This window comes from Phaethon aethereus (genome assembly GCF_964289735.1).
Source record: "Phaethon aethereus genome assembly, chromosome: 1".
Classification (NCBI taxonomy): domain Eukaryota; kingdom Metazoa; phylum Chordata; class Aves; order Phaethontiformes; family Phaethontidae; genus Phaethon; species Phaethon aethereus.
Genome location: NC_138575.1, coordinates 121,617,752 through 121,644,700, shown reverse-complemented (window position 1 = coordinate 121,644,700; position 26,949 = coordinate 121,617,752). Strand labels below are relative to the sequence as shown.

At 41.6% G+C, this 26,949-nt stretch overlaps 1 protein-coding gene across 1 annotated transcript in view; it reads right to left on the bottom strand.

The window, feature by feature from the left end:
• Positions 1-26,949, bottom strand: part of BACE2 (beta-secretase 2) — a 48,631-nt gene that overhangs the window by 9,771 nt on the left and 11,911 nt on the right. The window contains exons 2-6 of the mRNA XM_082009839.1: positions 14,075-14,163; positions 7,265-7,481; positions 5,548-5,676; positions 4,193-4,327; positions 895-996 (exon numbers count right to left, since the gene is read on the bottom strand). Coding sequence (XP_081865965.1) covers positions 895-996; positions 4,193-4,327; positions 5,548-5,676; positions 7,265-7,481; positions 14,075-14,163 — 672 coding nt within the window. The remainder of the gene's footprint in view (positions 1-894; positions 997-4,192; positions 4,328-5,547; positions 5,677-7,264; positions 7,482-14,074; positions 14,164-26,949) is intronic.

Here is a 26,949-nt window from a genome sequence, read left to right as displayed (position 1 = left end):
TTTAAAACCATTACCCCTTGTCCTACTTTTACACGCTCTGCTAAAAAGTCTGTCCCCATCTTTCTTAGAAGCCCCCTTGAAGTACTGAAAGGCTGCAATAAGGTCTCTCCCGACCCTTCTCTTCTCCAGGCTGAACAACCCCAACTCTCTCAGCCTGTCTTCATAGAAGAGGTGTTCCATCCCTCTGATCATCTTTAACTTTCTTGGTGCTGTTCATTGTATTTAACCAAAATTTATGAATAGTTTTTATTAACCAGAAAATGATGCTTCAGTTACTCTACACGCAGAGAAATCCACCATCCCCATGCCTGACTTCTAAAGCCCACTCTAATTCCAAAGAAAGATGCTTTTAAAATAAACAATTCAATAATGAATGTCAAAAGCAGCTTTATTGACGTGAATAATCCTAATGAATGGCATCCATTCCATACAACAATAAGCATTATACTTGGAAAATAATGGCTTGCAGTGGCAGGTTCTTCTACTTTATAAACACTCTGTTTTGAATGAAAGGACTGATTTTTGCACTCTTAATACTTTGAATCAGAGCAACAGGGATTATGTCCATGTTTCTGAAATGCTTATAACAAAATATTCCATCTCCGTGCTCCTTCTGACACATTTCCATACATGCACTTCTTGTTTGCACTTGGACCCCCCTTTTCCCTCCTCCCTTTCCCTTTTCACCTCTTCCTTTCCCTTTTCCATTTCCATCAAAGCCTACCAGTCGTTTCTGTCTTATTAAGAGGAGTAGACCAGGAAAGATTCTGCTCCCCTCAGATTAAAACTCTATGACTTACAAGGTAGATAACAAAGATGATACTCCTTTCAAAGATCATGTGATCGTTTAATAGGAATTCAACATTTTGAACAGATTTAATGACATTAGCTTACCAGGGATGTGCGAGCTATTGCTTGCACAACAGCACTGAAGACTTTCTGGGGCAGACGGAGGAGCGTGGTCCCACTGTCTACTATTGCTTTATCAGCATTATACTAGGGAGGGAGAAAAAAGGACAAGTTACACACTGTAGTTAATGTAATGTAGATTCAACCATTTCATAACAATGACAAAGCTGTTCCTTTTTGGTAGCTGTCTTCCCAAACCTGCACGTCATGCCTGTCAGCAGCTCTCTCTAGCTGATAGCTTGAATTCAAATGAAGTCTGAGAGCAAGAGCAAGATACGGTCAGTCTAGACACACAGTGAGTTTATCTGCACCAGTCAGTAAATTACTACGTGTCACCACAGCTGGTGCAAATGGCCAAACCACTGTAAAAAGAAGTAAAGCCTGGCCCCTTTCAGAGGTGTCAGCTAATCCACTTTACCTCCTATATGCTTTAGGCAAAAGCACTCTCACGGTCAGTACAGACAGACACTAAGCATGCAGATGTAGCCTACATATATGTCCAAGCCCTGAATCAAGGTCTCTGCTATCATGGAAACAACTCTAGTGTAAACCCAATACAGCAGCCTACTTGTAATGGCTGATATATCTAATGTAAGAATTAGTCAGGGAACATTAGGCCTCATTACATGTCATGTTTGGTACTGGCTCGAGTATAAATGCCAAATGCCACACCTTTCTCTCTCGACTGCTGAAAACCACTAAAACACAGACAAAAACAAACAACAAAAAACCTTGAAATTTCATTCTTGTCCTCTCAAAATCTGCACTAAAAAAACCAAAGCAAACATTTCTTTTCATTATCACTAAAACCCTCAGATTAAGAGATTTCAACAAACTTCAGACAGACTAAACAAAGAATAAACATTTTGAAAGGTACATTTTTTTAATGAACTCCTTAAAAACTACGGATTAATTATGGGAACAAAAAAGGGAAGTAGCAGTGGCAGCTGTTTGCACTAACTACTTTTGTTACCAGCTTAGGCAGCAGGCTCAATGTAACTGAAGTGTGACATGTTTATGACATAATCGTAAGACACAAGGTAATATACAACATAACCTTTTAGGAAGAGGTCAAACAGCAAGCGAATTTAAAATACACTGGTTTCGATGTTATCAAGTCACGTGGAATACCTTTATCACAGTGACAAAAATAAAACCCACCAAAAAGTAAAAGAGTAACTCTGACTTAGTTATTTTCTTTTTGAAAGAAGAGCTGCTATAGGCTGCCAAGCAGAGTTGAAAGAAAAGCAAACAGGAAACCATTTATTATACACTCAGAAATACTTCTAAGGAGCGGAGAGAAATATTAAGGCATCGTGGAATCCATTTTAACAGATTTGTACCACAAATACGCCATCGCCAGCATCCTGGAAAGCCACCCTTGGAAAAAAGTAGGTAGGAGGCACAGCCAAGAGGGTCAGCCGCTAACATAAACCCATGCAAAATGCCTGGAGTAGCAGGATCGCTCGGCTAGGGACTGAGCACCTGGATTTTCATGCTGTGTGCAGCATGCTTGCAGCGGGCGGTAACTTGCCTTCTTAGTCTTCCTGGTTTATATTTAACAGCGGACCCTGTGCACTGAGCACTGCTGGCAGCTCAGTACTTCTCGCCGCCCTGGTCTGCCAGGCTCAAGGCCACAGCTGCAGCGTAACGCTGGGCAGAGTCCCAGCATTGATGCGAGGGGACTGCTTTGCCCTGGCAAGGAAAGGAGTAGTCTCTGGTGACGGTTACAAAAAATGTTCCATTTCCTAGAAAACAACTAAGAGGAGAGAGGGCACATAGTTCATCATCCTATACAGTGAATTATGCATCCCCTGCAAGCCCCTAACTAGCCAAACTTTAATCATACTCGCTCTAATTCACTGTTCTTCCTCTAAATTTTTGCGGGAAGATCTCCTTTGATCAAGAAAAGGACGATGCCTTCTGTAACGGGGACTAGCATACTATGTTAACACGTACGATGTGAAAGCAAACCCTGGCTCAGAAAAGAGCGACAATAACAGGAAACTTTCGTAATACCGCTAGATTTTTACGTGAGTTGTTTTCTGGAAACAGCATGTACCAAACCATTAGTACAAGGGCTCCGCTTCAGAAACATGTTGACTGTTTTTTAAGGCAAGAAAGGAAAGCAAACGCAAACATTTCTGTTAGAGGACCAGGGGGTTTGCTTTCCTAACAGTATAATAGAGGGAGGCATTTAAGTAGACTTTGTTTTGCTTATTAAGTTGAAAGATGATATGACTCTTTTTAAATATTTTATATGGCAATATGGTTTCCATATTTTGTATGGAAATATATTTATGCACATGTGAAGATTTTTATCATGAATTTCACTGAATTCGTATGAATCATAAAAACTTCAGAATTACCATGTCCCAATGATTTCCAACTAAGAGAACAAGCATAAGATAAAATTAAGATGTCTAATGAAAACAGGGCATGAAAATTATAGAACTAAAATCAAAACATGAATAGCAACAAGCAACAGTAAGAAACAAATTAAACACACACATACACAAATATTGTCCAGGAAAAAAATGAAACAGCTTTGGAATAAAAATTGCAACAATACAGTCTCATTAGACTGATTCAGAGATAGCAGAACATTATTCCTAATAAAAACAGAAAACATATCCATTAGGAATAATAACTGGCAAGGCTAAAGCAAGCAAAAGTGGATTACAAAAATAAAATTAAAAAAAGGAGTCATAGGATGAGATACTTTGGGAAGTGTCCCAGGATGACACCTGCCCATTGCCACCATGAATTACATGCTTAGACATCTCCACAGGGGTCAATCCAAAATCCTCCCTTTTCTTTGTTTGACCAGAATTGCTTTAAAATCCTTTGTTTTGATTTTACAGTATAACAGAAAACCATAAACCGTAGTCATTTAAAGACTGTTGTCTCCTTGAATCAATGCACCATATTCAGTGTTTAGACACCTTCGTTACAACTGAAACTAGTCAAGAGGCAGAGCTCTTCCAAACTACAGCAGCCTTATTTTCAGCGGACTGTTCACTTAACAGTTGTAGCTTAGTTCCTAATTTACTGAAAATACTATAAATGGCTTTAAAGTCCTCTTTGAAGCAATTTTAGCATGCTTGATGTACACACTGCATTTCACATGTCTTGTTCATTTCTTTTCAAAGTCACCATGCAGCCTTAATTCTCAGAGGACACTACAATACACAACTGCTTGCCAAGACAAAACTGATCAATTAAGTGTTTTTCTTAACCAAATTTGCATTTTGGTTAGACAGAAACACATAATTGCAAATACCTCTCTGCAGTCCAATTCGAGGTTCTGTCCTCCGACCTCCAATTTGAGAATTTCAACCTGGTAATACCACTCCTCTTTGATCGGTGTGTACCAAATATCACCCTTGTACAGACTTGGCTCAATTCCACCAAGAACCTAAAGGAAAGGAGAAAGGAATTGACATGCTTTAAAATCCTGGATGTTTAGTTTTGGGGCACGTACCGGAGAAAAGGGGAATATTTAATTGTGATACACAGAGCATCAGATTTTTAATTCAGCACCATTTGTAAAGATTTTACTGACAAGTTCCTTGTCAATAATAAAGCAGTATGAAACATCTAGACTTTAAATAGATCATGCTTCAGTCAAACAGAATTTGCATATTGGCCCAAGTTACCAAGGTCTTCATCTACAAACTCACACTGATTCTCTTATGAAAGCTCTACTGTTTAAAATCAAAACAGTATCTTCAGTGGTTTAATATAGGCAATATATAAAAATGGGACAGAATATTAAACTTGCACATCATAAATTCACTATCAGATCAGAAAAGCCTTAATACTGTACAAGAACATTTCATTTTTCTTACACACATCCAAAAGGGAATATGACCATCCTATCGTTGCTATCACTGTTAGCTTCCATGAAAACTTATGTTGAAGCTGACTGGGAGCATACTTGACCATCAGACTTTGAACTGAGCTAACAGAAGCGAGTTCTCTCTTGGCCGTCATCTCTCTCAAATGTGTTAACATTTACAGTATGTGAATTCACAGCAAAATAACTACTTGTGATCAACTCCTGTGCTGATATGCTTATTTCAGCACAATTCAGGAACAGTCATTCCAGCTCCTGATTCCAGATAAATAATGGCCAATTCTTGGTCCCACTACAACTTATGGAAAGACTTTCCATAGTAGCAACAAGCAGAAGTTCTGGTCTCCAGATTTTTTCCTTAAATATGTTGTCTACAAAAAAGGAAAAGAGCTTTATTCCTCTCCCCCTTTTCACATCGCATAAAAAAAGTACTGTAGCATTTTGATGAGATTGAACATGCTTAGCAACTGAGCAAGGGACTGCTCAGTTTGAGAAAGGTAGCAGAATCTGCCTGAAGGAAACACCAAAACATTTATGTTTTTCTTTATTAAAATTAAACTTGAAATGCAGAAGTTCACTCAAGCTTGAGAGAGAAAAAAGAATGGAAAATTAAAATAAATAGACACTTGAGTTTTGCCTAAGTGTTAAAATCTTCCTTATAAAATATAAAAAATTCCATATATTTAAACACTAAATTTGGAAGAAGTACGACAGTCACAGAAAAGAGGGAGAGAGATTAACAAAGATACATCTTCCCTCTCAGACTGACAGATACCCACAAGACTACCTCCGTTGGTACCACTTCCAGAAACAGGCAGTCCAGCACCACACATCTGCAGGGAGAAAATGTTGGGGATCTTTGCCTGCCTCACAAGAGAATCAAAGAATGTCTCCACAGAACTTGAAGGCTTGAAGGTGTTGAAAAACAAAACAAAAAACAAAAGAATTGCAGAAATATTCATTAAAAAGTTTCTTTGCACAAATGAGCAAATCATTCAAACAAGACTACTTTTCACAAGAAAATTGAATTTCTGTCAACCAGGTGATGAAAATTCTAGATATAATAAGTCATTAAAAAACCAACATCTGTCATTTTTCTGTTCCTGTTGTTTTTAAAAACATTTTTACTCTTGACCACTGTCATAGAAATCCTTAAAGCATGAGAGTATTTTTCAACTGCAATTTTCAAATGCAAATACTAGTTTCAGTTTCAGGCAGAAGCTCTCACTGATACTTTCTGTTTGGAAAAGGCTTTGGGTTATTAGAACAGTCAAATATAACTTGCCCTTCACACCTTTCCACAGTTAAAAAGCAGAATTTTAAAGTGAGGATTTTCAGTTTTTAAACATAGTTTAATTCTAATGAACTTTTAATTCAATGTCCCTTATTTCCTCTTCTTTCTTTTAAAGAACTTCATATTCAAGTACACTCACTTCAACTGATTGCCAGCCAACAGGTTCTTTCTTACACTGTGTGTCATGCTTTCCTTTGCAGTTACTAGAGTACTGCAATTTCACTGTAATTCAGATTTCCGTGCAGGTACATCTCATGACAGGCAGAGACCCTGGCTGGCTTGCGAGGTGCCAAGTGCTCTTACCACACAAAGCACAGAGCAGCCTCAGAAGCCAACAACAGTTAAGTTTTTGGAAGAAGGGAAAAACAAATGCCCTGAATACACTATTTGCCCAAACCTGAGTTTGAGAAGCTTCTCTGTCTGTCTGTCAACAGTGTATGACAGCAAATATGGCAGAAGTCAATACAATGATCACACAACTCTTGAATAAAGCATTTTAATCTCAGAGTTGGCAGGCAGTATTGAATCATTTGTTCTAACGGGATATATCTCAGTTTGTGAATTTCTCAGACAGTTATGTGTAGGTTGAAAACCATGACTATGTAGTATTCCAATCGCATTTCAGTTTTAGATTATAAGGGTCTAAATTTTAGGTTTTAATTTAAACTTCTACCTGAATTTCCTACCTCCACAAGAACAGGATGTGCTTGGTTCTATGTTCATGAAAACACCGTAGCTAATATTTGTTCTGAAATAATCCATATATGCCCTTCATCTCAACTTTTACTTGATGAATGGAGAATGCCTTAGAATGAACTGCCAAGGGCTTTGACAAGTAAGTTCAGCAGTCCTTTGGTAAGTCTGGAGGGAGATCATCAGAGCCCTAATATATGCCCTCCGCACACATACCAAAAGCCTTCACTCCCATACTCTGGTACTACAAGCTCTGTAAAAGCTTATTCGTTCCAGAGGAGATAAAATTGGAGCCTTCATCACCACAGAAGCCGAAATCCTCACATGGGACTGTGGTACCATCACAACCCAATTTATTCTTTCTGGAACAAGCACAAAGGATCCATAAGAAAGAGCAGTTGGAAGGGAGGGGTGTAATGCTGACAGATCATCTCCTCACTTTATTTTAATACTTAGATTTCTATTTATTGCCATTGTGAAAGACAACATCTGAGGAAAGGATGACTTACCTTCGCTAAGGCATCGTAGGCAAGACCAAGAATCCCATGCCATTTAACCCCTGGTAAGAAGAAATTCTCTGATTCAAGAATGGTAGCAATGTTGATGGTGTAGCTGCCATAGATTCCTTTTGGGATAGTAATGACATCTGTACCCAGCACACCAGTCCAGCTTCCTTGACTGTACTTAACTGTGACATCAATCCCTTGAGACTTGTATGTACTTGACCTTTAAAAGGAAAAGATACAGTTATGCATGAGCTGTTCATTTACAATGCAAGACAACAGAATATGTTCAATCTCAGTTTTTCCCAGAGAGGAAAAAAAAGTGGTCTGCAAAGTCAATCACATGTACTCACAGAAAAAGGGGGATGGATTATAAAAGCAGTAAAAAGCAGCAATAAAAAAAAAATCTCAAGGCCCTTATTTTATCCTGAAGCCATCAATGACTCAAATCTTCACAGTGTGTGTCTTTTTTTTTTTTTTTTTTTATTCTATTGCCGCCTAGTGCAACATGTCCCTGACTCAGACTGGTCCATCACAACTGGAGCAATACTCTTTAACTGGAGATAGAACATATTAAGTGGCACCGGGAAATGAAAAGCTTCTGAATTCAAATCTAAAATTGAAAAGCCAAGCTAACTGAATAGCTGTAGACTAGTACCTCATTAATATTATTAAAAAATCAATTTTGGGTAAATTGGAATATTATTGTGAGCATCAGCAGTAAGACACAGGTTTTCTAAATCTGCAATTTGGTCTATCTATCAGGAAGTAGACTCAGATATTATTAACAAAATATCCACTGACTTGGAGGAGGAAAGGAAGGAGTTCTTTCTAGACCAGGGCAGCAAAGGCATACATACAGTTCAGTATGGCAAGCAAAGAAAGGATAAGAATCTTGTTTAGAAGGCTTAACAAAAACATTAGAAAAAACTGCAGTAGAATTTTCATTTTAAAACCCTGTAGTATAAATATAGTAGTCATCTTCCACCCACATCAACACTGAAGAGCAACAAGAGTTCTAGATCCCTTACAATTTATGTTGGTCCCATTCCTTGGCATACAGCTTCTCCTTCTGAAGAGACAGATAACCGTGCTCGGTTGATCTGAACAGACTTTTTGCTTGACAGCTTTTTAAAAAGTAAATAAATGAAAAAAAAGGCAAGTTTAAAATAATTTCATAACACCACCTTTACAAGTGTGCAAAACAATAGAAAGTACAGGTGATTTATCAAGTATGGATAGTTTTACCAACCCAGCTTTAATCTAACAGCTGCTCTGACAGAAACAGCCACATGAAGTGGCTTCAAAGCCCCCTGTACCTCAGCTCACCAGAATGAAGTTGGTGTGATTTTGCCTACTACGGAGAACAACCTTTAGATGGCAATGCAGACAACTCCCACCCATTTAAGCACTTTATCCTGACAGACAATTTGGCCATATGGACCATGCAACTGGTCCTCTTCCTAGCTAAGGGAGGAAGGGAGTAGTAAGAGGCCAGGCTCTAACCCTAAGCAGTTCTTGATACTCCCAACACCTAACCCTTCAAGGGTCTTCAGGACTCAGTAGCTTGTGACATCCAAAACAGCAGAAATACACGAGATAATAGGCCCACAGATTATATTTAAAAATGCACAAATTCCAGAGAAGGAAAGACAAGTCACTTCCTCACGCTCCGTGCCTCAGCTTCTCCACCTGTAGAAACAGGTATGAGGATACTCATCTCACTTGTAAAGTGCACAAATGACGTATTGAAGAGAAGGCCTTATTATTTCCTTCAAGGAGCAAAATTCTTAATGTGGGAAGGGATCTCACATAATCTTTGTGGCAGTAAATTATATTCTTTTCTGCAACACCACTTGCTGCTCTATCTTCTTGACTGTAATCAGCCTGTGTTTTTCCACCTCACTGAACTAAAGGAGGAAAACTTCTTTAGAGGTCAAAAGTAGAGACTTGTTCAAATTCATGGGCTGAGTGTTTTAAAACAAACACATAACACATAAATTTCCAAACAAGCCATTTTGGCTGTGATGAGAAAATAATAAATTCAACTCTTCCAACAAGACAGAGTGTATCTTAGCCAGAGGCAAGGAAAAAAGGCCTCCTAGATTATGGTGCTGTAGTGACATTACTTGCTTCTCCCTCTCCTTCCTGGTTACTATCTTCTCTCCAAAGCAGCCAACAGAAACATGGTACTCAAACCTTGAATGGATCTCAAGCCTCAGCTGAGAAAACTAGCAATGGGTTCATTTTGTCATGCAGAGTTACTCCTCATTACCAGCATACTGCACTGAACAAAACATAACTGAAATATTACTACTCATGTCATATTTTATTTGAAGGAAGCTCAACATGGCAACAGTAAATCCATTATGCAGAAAGCCCTGCTTAACACCAACCTTGCCAAACATGTGCAATTCCTTCTTACTTCCATGCTCTCTTGCCACTCTGCAACAAGCCAGGAGTTAAGATTTTCCTGCTTACCCACTCACTTTTTCCTAAGCGCCAAATCAATGTCTCCACAGACAGCAATGGCAAAGAAGGGACAGAAAATAGCAATGAGCAAAAAAATTTGAACAGAAGTTTTGACGCCCTCTCTAGTGATAGATAGATGCCACAAAAGTGATTCAGGGCCAATGACGTTAAGACAAAGCTAACAGGAAAACCCAGAATAAATTATTGGTTTTTAACCAAGAAGTCTCCTGTAATTTGCAGGGGTTCTGGAATAAGTTTATAATTTAACCCAAACCACAAGCTGTACAATGTACACAACAAAACTTGCAGAAGCATACTGCAAAGCAGCATTTTACTTTTGCTTGCTGGTATATAACTTACTGTATTACCTCAATTTATTTCCCATAATTTTCTTACCTCCCTATCTCTTGGAATGATCAACTCTTGAGCAGTTTGCTCTTGAAACTTTAGATGGTGAGGCACACTGAAATAAAACGGAATACTGTTGCTGAATACTGACAGCCCTGAGCATGTCACTTTTTCACATACTGCTACAGAGCCATCCCTGATAATTTAGTTTGAAGTGTAAAAATTCCTTTATACATCTGTTTAAGTAGTTCTTTTATCATAAATAGCAAACACAACAAAACATACTTGCTATTTTGAACAGCATGAGAAACAAACACTGCGATTTCTTTTCAGTTCAGCACAAACTGGGCCATTTCCCAAAATGTTATAAATCATGATGACTTATACAGCATGATCATCACAGCAGACTCAGAACTTTTACAGCAAAGTTTTGTCAAAGCTACTCAAAAGCTCAAGTTGTAAAACAGTTAGTAACAGCAGCTTTATTAATTTTGTGTAGAAAGACCCAGATAATTAAACAGTAGAATTATACGACACGGATTATATGACACACAACATCATTTAACAGCTAATTCTAAAATTGCTCAATGAGGGCTCTTCCTGAACAACACAACCTCTGGGTCCTTTGAAACAAAGATAATGCCTTTCCTATGCACCCTCCTCAATTTCAGTCAAAAAACAATCATGCATTTAATTTCAGATTTTGATCATTTGAATAAAATTAAACTAAGCGGGTGGCAATCAGGAAATTTAGACCCATTGCTCTCTTTCGCCAACACAGTATTAATATTCTAATAAGCACATGTCTATAACTCAGTCCCATTAACTTAACAAATTACTAATCCTTCTTTCCCCTCGTCTTGTATTTGCAGATTATGACTTTCGTATGGAAGCACTTCATGACAATATGAGGAAAAACTGCAGGAATGATTACCAGATGAGATCTATCTAATTTTGAAGTGTTCCATATAGTGTGGAAGAAAAGTGACAAATGTCCATAGGTCGTTTGTCTTACTTACACATGTATAAAGGTCACTTTTAGGTAATTTTACAGACCCGGATGATGTGATGTCAAGGGCCCTGTCTACCATCTATGCAAAATCATGACAACCAGGGAAGTTAACCTGACTACTGAGAAAAGGCTATCATAAGGCCAGTCTCAAAAAGAGATGAGCAGCAGGGCCCAAGGAACTATACGCCATTGAGCTTCACCTCAAGTCAGGAAAAGTCTCAGAGAACAACCTCCTGGAATCTGTTTCCAAGCATATGAAGGACAATAAGGTGATCATGGACACTCAAGGAGGAATTTCACAGGCATATCATACCTGACCAACCTCACTGCCTTCTACAACAAGATGACTGGCTACATAGATGATGAGAGCACAGTGGCTGTGGCATATCTTGACTTCAGTCAGGTTTTTGACACCATCTCCCTTGGCATTCCCATTTGGAATATGCAGCTGAACAGACAGACCACTGTGTGGGTTGAAGATGGGCTAGGTCACTGGGCCCAAAGGGCAGTGACCACTGTCTCAATATCAGGCTTGTGACAGTGCACAGTGCCCCAGGGGTTGTGAACGGAGGAAAAATTGTTCAACATGTTCCTCAAGAATCTACATGATGGACAGACTGCACTCTCAGCACATTTGCACAGGACACTACATTAAGGGCAGTAGTTGACATGCTGAATGTCAGAGCTTGAATCCAAAGGAACCTTGAAAAACAGGAAGATTGAACCAACAGAAACCTCCTGGCATTCAACAAGGAGAAGCCCAGAGTTTTGTAGCCAAGATGAAACAACTCCATGCATCAGGACAGACTGGGAAACAACTGAAAAGGATTGAAAAGGGTTTGGAGTGATGGTGGACACTAGACTGAATAAAAGCCAACAGTACGCTTGCCCTGTGCATACAGCAAACTCCACACCAAGCCACATTTGGAAGTCCGTGGACAACATATCCAAGGAAGATGCTCTCACCCTCTGATCAACAATGGTGAGACCACACCTGGAATAGACTGGCCAGCTGTGAGAACCCAGTTCAACAAGGATCTGGAGAAAGAGAAGAGGGACTGGTGGAAGGCTACCAGATAGGTCATGAACACAGGACCCGTGATGAAAGGCTGAAGGGAGCTGGGCTTCAGTTTTTGCAGAGAAAACGCTAAGGGGAGATCTCCCAGCAGCTTACAAAAACTTGAAAGACAGTTACAAAGATGATATAGACAAACTTTTCTTGCAGTGCCAGATAATAACACAAAGCGCAACACCCATGAGTTACATTTTGTGAGGCTCAAGTTGGACAAAAGGAAATATTTCCTCCACAGGAGAGTGTGATGCAGCATTGAAACACACTGCCCAGAGAGAGCATGGATACTCCATCCTCAGAGGTTTACAAGACTTGGCTGGACTCAGACATGGTTGACCTGATCTGGTGACAGCCCTGCCTCATTTGGGATATATACTAGGTGACCTACAGAGGTTTCTTGCAAACAACATTTCTGAAACATCTCTCTGATTTCAGTGGGGCCAGGATCCCTCCCAGATGACATTTATTTAAATTTAAAGTATTTAAAATGGAAGAAGCATGGTGTAGTCAGGTTCAAGCATGCTAATGGTTGTACTTTATTCTGAGCATATTGCAGTACTCCATCAATCCAATCCAAACCAGAAATTGCTATTGCAATTGCTCTGGACTGTAATGACTTGAGTTTGAATCATTCTACAAAGCACCTTTAACTCTTCAGGGCCTAAATTTCAAGGTTCCAATGTTAACTTTATATCGAAGCTCTCAAAACACAGTGTACACTGAGAACATTGGTAAGAAACTGTAACCTTGAAGTGATTTCATAGCATTTCTCAATACACACGGTTCTTATGAGAGAGGCCTTGTCCTTCCAGACAAAATAACATCACTTAAGAGAAAAGGGAGAAGGAATGCTTGTGCTTTTAATCTCTTGCTATTAAGTTTCCACTAGCCAATACCTACCTATGGAAGGGGATAGCTGGCATGTAAAACTCTGCAGTAGTGCAGAAACAGCTTTCAAGTGCAAATTCTGGACTTTCCAGACCTGTCATATCAGAGTGAGATGCGAAGTATCTCCATTAACATCCAAATATGTGACAGGAGGTAAGGCTGTTCTAGTAAGCAGCACGGAAATACTGGCTTTCCCTCCATAACCTGTGCATCTTTAGTGGGGAAAAAAGTGCAAAACCCTATGTTAAAATACATACAGAGGTAATGAGAATGGTGATACTCTCCAGCCTCCCGGTCCTCTAAGTATTTTTATTCCTATGCTTCAGCTAAAGATAGACACTGTATTTTGGAGAAGTTTACCTGAAATAATTGAAACTAGAGAAGGGCAGAAAGAAAGGAAGAAAGGAGGGTGATTCAGACAAAGTTGTGCTTGACTGTGATTAATGTCTGCTCATGCTAAACACAGCAAATTTAGTGCATAACAAGCATCAAAATCGCCAAGTTGTATCTTATAAACAACCAGTTTCAGCAGGGTCTGTCCAGATCACTAAATGATTGGGCCCTTGGCCAAACTAAACAACAAATTAGTTTTTGACTAACTAATTTTGGTTTTGGATGAAACATCAAGTAACAGATACAATCACTGCGTTTTAGCTTTTTGTTTTAAACAAAGGGAAAGTATATTTAAACTTTTAATTCTTTCAAAGACTATTTGGATAAGAAATTGTCTGAAATTGGTGTGATTTTGCAAATGATTTTTACCCTCTAATCTTTTTCCCTTTTCTCCAGCTCTAATGAGGGCTGCACTCAGAGCTCAGCTGCCCTGCTGTCAGTGGGACTGTTCATGGTGTCAGGCAGGACTTTGCATCAGGCAAGGCCAATCTTCCCATTCAGGCAACAAACATCCCACTCTCACGGGATGTCACAGAAACCCCACGAACTGCCGTATCATCCTCTGTCACATGAAGGAGCCAGAATCTAAAAGACATCCTAACCCATCACGGCATGCAGAACAGGTACTTACAGCTTGGTATTGAAGTAGGAGGTGACATCAGGATCAGGCACACCTGCTACAGCAAAATTACTGCTCCCAGTGTCAACCAGAATATTTAACTGCCAAAACAGAAGAAAGGAGAGGTGGTTTTCATATTCAACTAAACAAACAAACAAACACACACGCACAAATCATTAAAGTTTTTGTCTAAACTACCTTCAGTTTTAAAATTATGATGAAAGTTGCCCTGAAAAATGAATACAAAGTGTCACTTTTGGGAAAGATATGCTGCAGCCCCTTCAAAACAGCTGATCATGCTGACATGCTTTAAAGTAGTCATGTTCCTGGAAGGTGGAAATATGGGCGCCAAGCCCATATTCGCACAGCAGATGAATTCACAACCATCTCAAATTTCTTTTTGGCCCAACCCATGTATCTCTGCCACTTGGTTTGTCTGGGTCACAGGCTGAATTGCATACTGTTTAAAGCACTGTTTGCCTTAGAGATTATGAGGTTTCGAGGTAGGGTCTGAGTGCAAGTCTGAGCAGAAGTAAGCAGAAGCACGAAGCTGCCTTGTGGCTTGGAGAGCACAGGAATGATGCCCAGTTTGTCCTGAGCAGCAGAAACCTACCACAGTTTTTACTGCTTTTAAATAGGAGGATGGCATATTTATAAACACTGTGAAAAGCATTGATTGAAAGGTGGCCTAAGAGTAGGCCACTTTTTTGGTTAATTGGGAGGACAATTTAGGCCAAAAATTGCCTAACAAAACCACACGGGCAAAACGAGACACCTCCTTTCCCCATTTGGCTCAGGTAACCAGGCTGGTTCACTACAGCTGCATGACAACTTGTGCTAACACAAAGCAGAAGGTAACAGCATGGGAGCGAGCAGCTGAGTCCAGGACCACCTCTTTCAGTGAGACTTTGAAACTACATTAAATGTAGCATCATTAAATGATAATTTAAGTCAGTCAAAGACTGTACTGCTACCAAAAGCAGCAGTCACACTTTTTCCCTGCTCTTGGCTGGATGCTTCCCAGGGCTTCTTGGCATAAGCACTCATACCCATAGGGCGGTAATACAAATCAGATCGGTTCCTCACCTACAGTTACCAAAAAAAAAAAAATTAGCAATCTCCCCTATCAGACAGGTACTTGAAAAGAGATGGTAGGAGCAGATACTGGAAAAAAGTGATTGTTTTCTTTGGTGACAATGTGGTCTCAGATTGGCTTAAAACAATTGTGAAATTATGCCCTAGACCATAGGGGAAACCTGATCCCCAGGAAAAAAAAAAAAGGAATTAAGAATTTTCCTGTAGGAGAGAGTGAGACATGAGGACTGGGTTGCCTGTGGTTTAAAGGCAGCTCGAAACAGCCACTTTGGTAGTCCTCATCACTCCTCACGACATGAGGTAGGGGAAACGAGTTTAGTGTTGACAAAGGAAGCAGAGAAACAGGGCAGAGCTCAGAAAGGACAGTAAAGACAAAGGAGGATAAAGCATTTGGAGAAGATATGCTGAATCCTTCTTTAATAAGTTTAAGACAGAGTATAGACAAAAGAAGTGTGAGTTGATGTTCAAATACATCTTTGGTTTGCTCATGGAGAAGGTTACCCTTGTTTTACCTAGTTAATATAGTATGGGACTGACAAACTCTGAAATTAAAACATGAACATAAAACCAACTAGTAATCCAGGGGACTCTCTTTGGAACTGCATGCACACTCTGTCATTGGTATTCCCAGCCCTGATCATGCAAAAAATTTAAGACTGAAAAGAAACAAATGTACAACCTTAGTCAAGTGCTTCACTGCATCCCAGATTTTAGATTAAGCAGAGACAATACATTAAAATTTATTTTGCAACCACACAAGCTAGACATTTAAAAACAAAAGGACATCTATAGGTTCACCTGGCTCAAGGAGCTGAGGCCTTAAAACAAAGAAAGAACCTCTGAGGCGTGGCTTACAATAAAATCCAAAGTTTGCTACATACTTTATTTCAACGATATCAAAAGCCTAACATTTTGTCAACTACCTAACAAAGTAAGAACTATTAATTCTTCCCCTCTCTGGGGCAGAAATCATATTAAAAATGAATAACAACGAGCAGCTACAACATGTGCATCTATCAGGACCAGCAAAAGCTGCCTCAAAGGGGTGCTGCAGGCTTAAATTAATTAACCTTTCCAAGGCAGTCTGTGATGCTTGAGTAACAGGCACTATACATCAGCTGCATAAATACATGTAGGTGTTGTCCTAGCTTCAGTAATATGCATGACACCATACACGGAGAAGGACTTGGGGGAAAAAAAAAAAAAAAAAAAAAAACCCAGACAAAACCCCAATCACTAAGTATGACATATACGAAAGATATTTTACCCCCACACCCTAAATATAATGTTATCATGACAGAATTCACAAATCACTAAAGAAAAAATCAAATTTACTACCCACAGTACGGAGCAAATCAACATTTCCAAAAGAAAATAGATATCCCCCCCTCCAAAAAAAAAAAAAAAAGAAAATACAAAGCCGGCTAACCATGCAAGTGCCAGCCCACTCAGACACAGCAGCATTCACATGACAGATCGCTATTGAGCCTGACATTCTCTATCCGCATGTTTGTGCATAATGAGATGCAGGCGGCCAGAGCAGACACTGATTTATTGTAGTCCTCACAATAGCGCCAGTGATTAGCAGCTCATTTTGGGGAGGGTATAGCTTACTGAGTTCTCTTTCTCTCCTGGCTACCCTTTGGGTCTGAATTTTCTTTAGTGCCTTCACATCTCATTAAGAACCACTTTCATGTTGTCACCACTGGAGCCTACTTTATTCCATACTGCCTGCTGCCGGTTTAATGGTGCTACTTGGGGAGCTTCAGGCAGGCTCTGGTGAGTCACAGGGTGGCAACTGGAGGAGCTATGGTCCAGGGATGCCCATCCTGCCTCCTGTCTAGAGGTCAGCCCTGCCCTCTCCCAAAAGATGAAGCCAAATGCATTGTGTGCTCACTCCCCAGCCGCTGCATTTCGCCACCCAACTTACTAAAGAAAACTGAAACAAATGGCACCTAAACTAGATTCACTGAGCTATGCGCTGTGGCAGCTGTAGAGTGGTCATACCTCTCTGTGCCTTTACCCTTCTGCCACAGGGACAGAAGGCCCTGATGCCAAGGCAGATCCAACAGCGGTGGCTGTTGTCCTCTCCAGATGCCTCCTCGTGTAGCCCCAGAGATGGTGAATCAGAGCTCTCGCAGGCAGGTGGAGCAAGTTCCTTGGATTTATTAAGGCCATCTCCAGTGAATCACTTCCTGTCACTGAGAGTTGATTATTTAGTGATCACCCTGTTTTGTCAGACATTGTCAGATGAAGTCAGATTTTGTGAAAGCCAAGGTCGGAGAGACACGGCTGAACGAGGCTATGAAGGAAAAACTGCCCAAAGACTGCTGACTGATCACGTGAGCAGCATTAAAAACAACAAAAAACCTACTTTCCTTTTGCTTTTGGAGGCACAGAAGGAAAGCCTTGGGGTTTGGTTTGGGGTTTTTTTTTGTGGTTTCCAAGTTCAATTTCAGACCTATATAGCAGAAAGCAGACAGCAAATGCAAAAGGCCTTTTTTTTTTTTTCCCTGAAGGTCACCTTTCCCACAGCCATAGGATGCAAAATCTGCACCTGGGATTGTACCTGGGAATTATTTTGCTGGATGCATTTCCTATATGGAAATAGCATTGTTATTATTAATAAGAGGTTCATAAACATCCCTAGCTATAGAGTAAGGAAGATAGTAACATCCACCTCTGCCATGACGAACTTCAGAGGAAATCTGACACTCTATCTATAAGCCATTAAGTCATGCTTATAAAAAGAAACAAATCCAAACCGGTTTACCAAAAGTCACGAACACTAAAAGCAGAAGCCTCCTTAGGCCATGCATTTTATATTCTTTCTACTCTTAAGGCGTAGAGACACTGAAAAAAAACCAGTCATAATGATTTATTTCAACTGGAAGCACATTGTCAATACTTCAAGGATCCCTCAAACTTTCCAGTGCTTGATTTAGCGCCAACATCAAACAGCACTTACTTGCATGCTATCCTGCTTCAATAATTTAACTTACCACATGTCCGTAATATTTTTAAGCATTGCTGAATATTGTTGTATTTTGATATCAGAAAAAAAAAAATTGCTTATTGATCTGTCATCTTTCTTTCATTCAGCAAAGCTTCGTATGTCTGTGGTTCAGGCACCTGCCCTATCTGCCACAGCAAGTGGCATCATGTGGTGTCATCAACACCAGGCATTATCTATACCTCATTTAACTGCCTGGTGAACAGCAATTTGCAGTTATCCCACCATGCATTCAGAAAGTGACTTGCTTCACATTTTCAAGGAAAAGTGATAAAATGTGGCAATCATTCAATTTTTGTTGCATAGAGGTTGCTAGCATCCTCTAGCAGGGATAGATACTGCCTCTGTTCTGCTCTACAAGTCTAAGTTTCTCTTTCCTGTTTTAGTTTGAGGTTGGGAGTTTTTGGTAACTTTCAGAAAAATATACAAAACAAACCCCATGGGCTACAAGTGCATAATGCATTTCTCTGAAGCAGCTCTCTGCATGGTTTAGCATACACAGCCTTTTCCAGGTGGAAATCCTAGGGCTTGCATGCAACCCTGTTGTGCTGCTGCTTTTGATGTGATTCCCTGGGTAACTCACACTGAGCTACTGATAACCCTGGTCCCCAGTAAAAGACTGGCCCATCATAAAATCCACTGTAGTTTTTTTTTCAAGTTAACAGGTCTGATCCTTTTAGGTCAAGCAATAAAGTTTCACCACTGGACAGAAGAAACCAGGCTGCAAAAATGTATTCAGGTCTTCATCCCTGCTTCAGCTGAAGCATAGGCGGGGGAAAAAAAAAGGATAAAATTTGCACAGATAGAGCCATAAATATAATAATCAATCTCATTCAGCGTTACATTTACTCTGGGGTTCAGTCAAAGTCTTAATGATAGGCGATTGATAGCTTCCACCGCACAATCCAGCAGACCAAAGAAGCTGGCTCCACAAGAACTCATGATGAAAATTAAAAGCGATCATGCGTCTCTGGGATTTTAACTTGACCCAAGAGTGCCCCTTTCTTTTCCCTTCTCTCCCATCCTCAATAAAGAGAGTGACCATTCCACACTAGGAACATTCATATGCTGTTCAAAATCTTGTCCTACTGTGCTTTCATGATTTCGCCCATGCACACACTTAAAATAGGGCTTATAGTCCTAGTCTGCTTGGTGCAGTATGCCACACAGTGAACTATCACAAAGCAAAAATGTTTTTTTGTTCACATGTAGAGACTATAAATAGGAAGCATCCCATTCATCATAGAATAGTTTGGGTTGGAAGGGACCTTTAAAGTCCTCCACCCAGGTGCACTTGGCCTTATTAAACTTCATGGGGTTCACATGGGCCCATTCCTCAAGCTTGTTCAGGTCCCTTTGGATGGCATCCTATCCCTCAGGCATGTCAACCACACCACTCAGCTTGGTCATCTGCAAACTTGCTGAGGGTGCACTCGATCCCACTGTCTATGACACTGATGAAGATATTAAAGAGTACTGGTCCCAATACGGACCCCCGAGGGATACCACTCATCACCAATCTCTATCTGGACATTGAGCCATTGACCACCACCCTCTGGATGCAACCATGCAACCAATTCATCATCCACCGAAAAGTCCACCCATCAAATCTGTATCTCACCAATTCAGAGAGAAGGATGTTGTGGGGGACCGTGTCAAAGGCCTTACAGAAGTCCAGATAGATGACATCTGCAGCTCGTCCCTTGTCCACTGATGTCATCAGTCCATCATAGAAAGCCACTAGGTTGGTCAAGCAGGACTTGCCCTTGGTGAAGCCACGCTGACTGTCTCAAATCACCTTCCATGTGCCTTAGCATAGCTTCTAGGAGAATCTGTTCCATGATCTTCCCAGGCACAGAGGTGAGGCTGACAGGTCAGTAGTTTCCAGGGTCCTCCTTTCAACCCTTTTTAAAAATGGGTGCAAAGTTTCCCTTTTTCCAGTCTCCAGGGACTTCACCTGACTTCCAGGACTATTCAAATATCAACTACATCAGCCAAGTCCCTCAGGACTCTGGGATGCATCTTGTCAGGTCTCATAGACTTAACGTATGTTCAGGTTCCTCAGGTGGTCATAAACCTGATCTTCTCTTACAGTGGGAGGGACTTTGCTCCTCCAGTCCCCATCTTGCAGTCCATCCGCCCAAGAGGTGTGGGAAGAGGCACTGAGGCAAAGAAGTTGTTGAGTACCTCAGGCTTCTCATGCGTCCTTACTGGCTCATGAGCCAGTAACCACACAACATGATGGGCTTAGTAGAAGTCCACCCCATGTAACAACCCCCTTGAACTTGTAACACCTCTTAACTCCCTCCCTTTTTTATTTTGTCCCACACATAATAAACCCTACAGAAAATAATTTGCTAGACAGTGCTTAAAATAAAGGCACAAAGAAGTGCTATGTTTCTTGTTAGGGATTAGCAGCTAGAAATCATTTGGGTAACAGCTCTTCTTTTTCAAGCTGGTTAATAGATAGGAAAATTAGTTGCCAATTTAAATACTGCCTCATTTAACACAACGATTCCTAATTACATTATCAGCCCATCTGGCAAAAATTGCTTACAACCATCATGTGAAAAAGAAAACACACTTGCAACTATACGCTGTGTTTGCCCACAGTTATTACGTGTTATTATTGGCACAGACTGTCAGACAGGTTATTTCAGCAGTTTGTTTCCACAAATTAATAATGTTACAATATACAGTGGCTTTTTAAGCACAGAGTTGCTGTATGCTTTTTTCTGTGTTACCTGGAATTAGCACTTACGGCTTACTTTCTAATAAACAAATTCAGAAGACTAAGCTTATAGTATAGATTCTTCATCTTTTCCTCTTAAGCTACAGAAATAAAACCTAATTAAAGATGAGTTAGAGGAATCTTTGGAAGCATGTCTAGATGTAGAGGCCTGCAAAGTTAGACATAAGCTGAAAAAGCCTCCACAACAACACATTTCTGCTTGCAGAATAATACGTATTGTGCTGAACAGGTAAGACTGAAACCAAAAAGGGGTAAATTTGTTGATCTGTACAACAGACCAGCACACTGCCCCTGAACACTGGGACAGGACGCTCCCATTTTTCATTGCTCGTAAGCAATCCCTGCGCTGGAGCAGCCCAGTCCTCATTGCTCTGCAGCACTTCACAGAACAGTTGAGGTTGGAAGGGACCTCTGGAGGTCATCTGGTCCAAGCCCCTGCTCAAGCAGGGCCATCTAAAGCCAGTTGCCCAGGACCATACCCAGACAGCTTTTGAATATCTCCAAGAGTGGAGACTCCACAACCTCCCTGGGCAACCTGGGGAGTGCCAGAGGAGTGCACAGTCCCAACTGTGCCAGTGCTTGGTCACCTGCACAGTAAAAACGTGTTTTTCCTTGTGTTTAGAGGGAATCTCCTGTGTTTCAGTTTGTGCCCACTGCCTCTGGTCTTGTCAGTGGGCACCTCTGAAAGACCCTGGCTCTGACCTCTTTGCACTCTCCCTTCAGGTATTTAGATACACTGATGAGATTCCCCTCCAAGCCTTCTCTTCTCCCGGCTGAGCAGTCCCAGCTTTCTCAGCCTTTCCTCATGTGAGATAGGCTCCAATCCCTTAAATGTCTCCATGGCCCTTCGCTGGGCTCTCTCCAGTATGTCCATGTCTCTCTTATACTGGGGAGCCCAGAGCTGGACACAACACTCCAGGTGTGGCCTCACCAGTGCCAAACAGAGGAGTCCAGAAAACAACTCAGCTTTTTGGCTGACAGCTGCACAGCCACCGGTGACGATGGATAAACACCCCACCCAGAACCAAACGAATCTCTGCAGCTTGACTATATCAAACTTCACCTTCGAGGAGAAGGAGGAAGGGGGCAGGCCCACATGTTACGCTGAGTCTGGGGGGAGGAGTATGTCCTGTGGTACCCTGAGGGATGTCACCTCACCAGAGAGAACAGACCTATCTGCTACTACCTCCAAAAAAACTCCTCCTGTAGTCGCAAAGAAGGGTTTAACCATGCAGCCAAGATAAGAGAGGTGGTGTGAGAAAGAAAAATGGAACAGAGATTAATGATTTTCTAATGCTGTTTGTTCAGCAGGTGGTGCCCACGTTTCACTGCAATGTCACACTGGGGACGCAGGGGAAGGTGATTTATTGCAGCATGAAAACTTGGCCAAACCAGGAAGTCAAGTACACAGCTAAAGATAATTCCCGCTTTTGCAATGGCAGAAGTTTGTCACAGAAACTGTGGTGTGTTTGTAGGTTGTGGAGTAAGTAGGAGAACAAATGGAGGCTCTTCAGGGCTGCAGCAGATCACCACATTCCCAGTTGGTCAGGACTTGGGATTTGACCCCATCTATAGTACCCTCACATTTACTCTCTCCCCCTGCCCCCTAAACCACTCACCTCCCCCTGGGCACTCTCACACCTGCACTGGGCCCAGCAGAAGACAGAGAGTCTTTGCCCTCCATCTTTTCATGATCTGCACTGCTAGATTGGGAAGAATATTTTCTTTTCTCTTTGAAAAGCAATAATCTCCTTCTTTGCCAGAAGATTACAAAGTACTATCTGGATTAGCCAAGCTATCTGTGCTTAAGAGCACTGTGTGCTTCTGTAGTTGAGATTTGTATTAAAAACACAAATGCTAAAATGACTGATTGCTCTGAAGTATAAACTTGCTAAACTAAATTGTGAGTTGAAATATGAGCATCTGACTCTGGGACTGATGAATAGTCATTTTGAAGAGAAATATTACAGGAAGTGCTTTATATATATTATCATTTTGACAATAAGGGAAGGCTATTATGGTTTAAAGACAAAAAAAATAGTCAGCCAATCAATCCTGGTAACAAAACAAAGTATCTATTTTTCATTTCTGCTTTCTCCTTTCTGCCAATGCCCGCGGTTCCCTAAACATTAGCATTCTTTCTGCACGTGTCGTATCATGTGGTATCTTATTTTTCAGGCTGAAATTTATTTGCTGTGCCCAGATTTATCATACAACACATCCATCCTATTCATGCTATATGAACATGCTTTGCTGTTGAACATGAGCTATTACTTGCTTATCTTAGAGCTGTATGAATCGTAGCAATTTTCTCTCATTGCCTTTTCAGAAAAGATTAACCTTCTTTCCCTCTCTTTTTTTTTTCCCCCAGATACAAATCCCTCTCCCATATCACACCTGACAAAAAACAAGGTGCGTAAAGCAACACTCTAGTTCACATAAACTAGCTACAGCTGAAGTCATGCCCTGCTCTAGGCATTGGCTTTTAAGGAAAATCTGGACTAGTTAAGAGAAAGTTCAGTAACAACAACAATCCAGAGGTCTAGAAAAATCTCACCTGTAAATAACCATTGGAAGTTTTGGATCGGTTTGAGAAGACTGAGGAAACCTGTGATAGTCTTTTAACAGATGTTATTGTTGCCCCAGAGACCCCCTGGGAGCTGCATCTTCCAGGAAAAAGGAGTTGCATGTGAGCCAACTGGTATCTTCACCAGCCTCTCCCAGGGCAGCCAGTAACACACATTAACATCAGGTAGACTGTTCTTCCTAAAGCAGTAAGGCACTTAAAGTTTGAGTGAGGAAAATCTATATATTTTCTATATTTATACTAAACACGTTCTTGAATTGAAAGATTAATGAGTGCCTATATAAATGGAAGATTAAAAAAACCCCACAAACACCCCTGAAATTCAAGAATGAATGCAGGAGACATCAGCTATTTGCACTTAAGTACGCACAGAGCTCTTGTTAAATCTGAAAGCATGTTTCCACCTGTTAGTAGGTGTATAGGAATTAAATCCATCATTTTTCTGCTAATTACAGTACAGCACTGATGAGACAAGGGAGACTGTAAGCTGAATGCCATTGGGACCAACTCTCATGTCTAACTGCAAGACTCATGAGAAATCCCAGTGCCTATGCAGCCTTGGTTTAAAGACGGGCTACGTCTAAGGTCTGTGCCACATCTGAATTAGTAAGCATCTCATCCAGAGTTCACCCCTGCCTCCACAGAGAACATGGTGGCCAAAGGTGTTGGAGATACAGCTATTAATTCAATAATTCCAAAGCTAAAAAGAAATTGAAGAAATGCCTGAAGTCCGCCTCTATTACCAGCCTGACTCTTGGAGACACGCTCATGAATGCCATGACAGATTTTGTAGTCACCTTCTCAACCTAAACCTCTGCCTCGCTTTGTAACCATCAAGCGTAGCCATCGCAGAGCAGACCTGTTGGGCACTACTTGGCAGGATTTCAAACTCTTTGGAGCAATGGCCAGACACATCAGATGGAGCTATGGGCACCACAGGAGGACCTGAGGAGAGGGACAGCTTCTAGCTCCATAGTAAATAGGAGGGCGGTGGAGATGGGCGAAGGGCTGCATAACTGTATTTCACAATGCAGGGGCACACACCCCACTGGCCAGCAAAAAGGGGTTTTGCCATCCCTAGACAGCTCCCTCAGCAAACCACTATGCACTTGTACCCTTGTGCTTAGTCACAGCCTGACTCGTTTCATTCCTGAAGAAAACCATTATCAAATTTCTTCAGTTGACCTGAAGCTAAACTTCGTAAAAAAAGAACCACCACCTCACTGAAAAAAAACCAAGCCATCCACCTCAAGTGTCCTAGGTTACATGTCTGTGTGGTGGGTTGAGCCTGGCTAGATGCCAGGTGCCCACCAAAGCTGCTTCATCACTCCCCTCCTCAGCTGGGCAGGGGAGAGAAAATATAACAAAAGGCTCCTGGGCTGGGATAAGGACAGGGGGAGATCAGTCACCAATTACCTCATGGGCAAAACAGACTCGACTTAGGAAAAAAAATTACTTTAATTTATTACCAATCAAATCTGAGTAGGATAGTAAAAAATAAAACCTAAATCTTAAAAACACCTTCCCCCCACCCCTCCCTTCTTCCCAGGCTCAACTTTACTCCCCGTTTTCTCTCCTTCCACCCCACCAGCGGTGCAAGGGGACGGGGAATGGGGGTTGTGGTCAGTTCATCACGTGTTGTCTCTGCCACCCCTTCCCTCTCAGGGGGAGGGCTCCTCACACTCTGCCCCTGCTCCAGCCTGGGGTCCCTCCCACAGGAGACAGTCCTCCACGAACTTCTCCAACATGAGTCCTTCCCACGGGCTGCAGTTCTTCACTAACTGCTCCAGCCTGGGTCCCCCCACAGGTGCCGTCCTTCAGGAACAGACGGCTCCAGCCTGGGTCCCCCGCGGGGTCACAAGTCCTGCCCGCACCCCTGCTCCAGCCGGGGCTCCTGTCCCCATGGGGCCACAGGCCCTGCCAGGAGCCGGCTCCAGCACGGGCTGCCCACGGGGTCATGGCCTCCTTCGGGCATCCCCCTGCTCCGGCGTGGGGCCCTCCCGGGGTGCGGGTGGAGATCTGCTCCCCCGTGGAGCTCCATGGCTGCAGGGGCACAGCCGGCCTCACCATGGGCTTCCCCAGGGGCTGCCGGGGAACCTCTGCTCCGGCACCTGGAGCAGCTCCTGCCCCTCCTGCTGCACTGACCTGGGTGTTGTTTCTCTCACACATTCTCGCTCCTCTCTCTGGCTGCAGTTCCAGAGGTTTCCCAGCCGCGCTTCTTAATGCTGTTCTCCCACAGGTGCTGCCGCCACCACTGACGGGCTCGGCCTTGGCCAGCGGCGGGTCCGTCTTGGAGCCATCTGGCACTGGCTCTGTCGGACATGGGGGACGCTGCTGGCAGCTTCTCACAGAAGCCACCCCTGTAGTAGTCCCCCGTTATCAAAACCTCACCACGCAAGCCCAATACACTCTGCTATGCCTGCTCTGTTTACTAGTCTACTTATGGCATGATACTCCTAAAAAACACAGTCTTATGTCAAACAGTTTTAGAGTTTTTTAAGGGAAAAAAAAAAAGAGGAGAAAGGGACTCATCATGCTAATACACTACCTTTCAGAATACGATATCCAAGGAGGGCTTTTTGCTTTGTTGTTTTTTTTAAAGGAAATGAAATCAGTAAGCTTGCATTAATGTATTATACCCAGTGAATGATTACAGTTAGAAGCTGCATACAGTTCAGAATTTCAATTTTCTGAGGCTTTTGCTCTCCAAAATTAGCTTCCAATTTACTTTGTCAGGTCACCCTTTTCTTTACCTCTATTGTTCATTAGACTCAGAGAAACTGCTGTCTGAAAAAAAAAAAAGGCATTTTTAGTTCTTCTCTACCTAGCTTACAGAAGTCCTGTGCAGTAAAAAAAAAAAGTTTGTTTTGAAACTAAAGCAACAACCCTCCAACTGCAGTATCTAAGACTGAAACAGTTTTACACAGGTGCACTGAGCCAAACTATACTAAGTAAACTCAAGAAGGCTTGAACTGACTAATCTTTAAGCCCTCCTCATGCTGTAAAAGCTTCTACGCCATGAGTCGCTGCCCATGTTTACTGTGCCATTTAGAAATGAGAGAATTAATCAAGGGCCATGTTTCTATCTTCAACACAGCTTTTGAAGCCCATTCCTAATGCTCTTGGGCATAGGCCAAGAGGTATCTCTAGCCTCATGAGTGCTGGTATTTTTTTTGGTAATCTCCCTTTTGTCAAAGGCACCACAGTACTCTCGCCCTTCATTCAGTAGCAGGCAAAAGCCTCTCAGGAGAGCTTCAGTCTCGCTCCTGTATTCCTACCTCCATTAAAAGGTCTCCTTTTAATCAAAGATCCGAACTTCAATCTCAAATTTAAATAAACCCCCGGATTTCAAAGTGCAGTGGAGATGTGAAACTAGGTGCCAAAGCTGCTCCTGCAATATTTAAGAAGCTTTTGAAGGGAACGATTAACTCTGAAAAAGG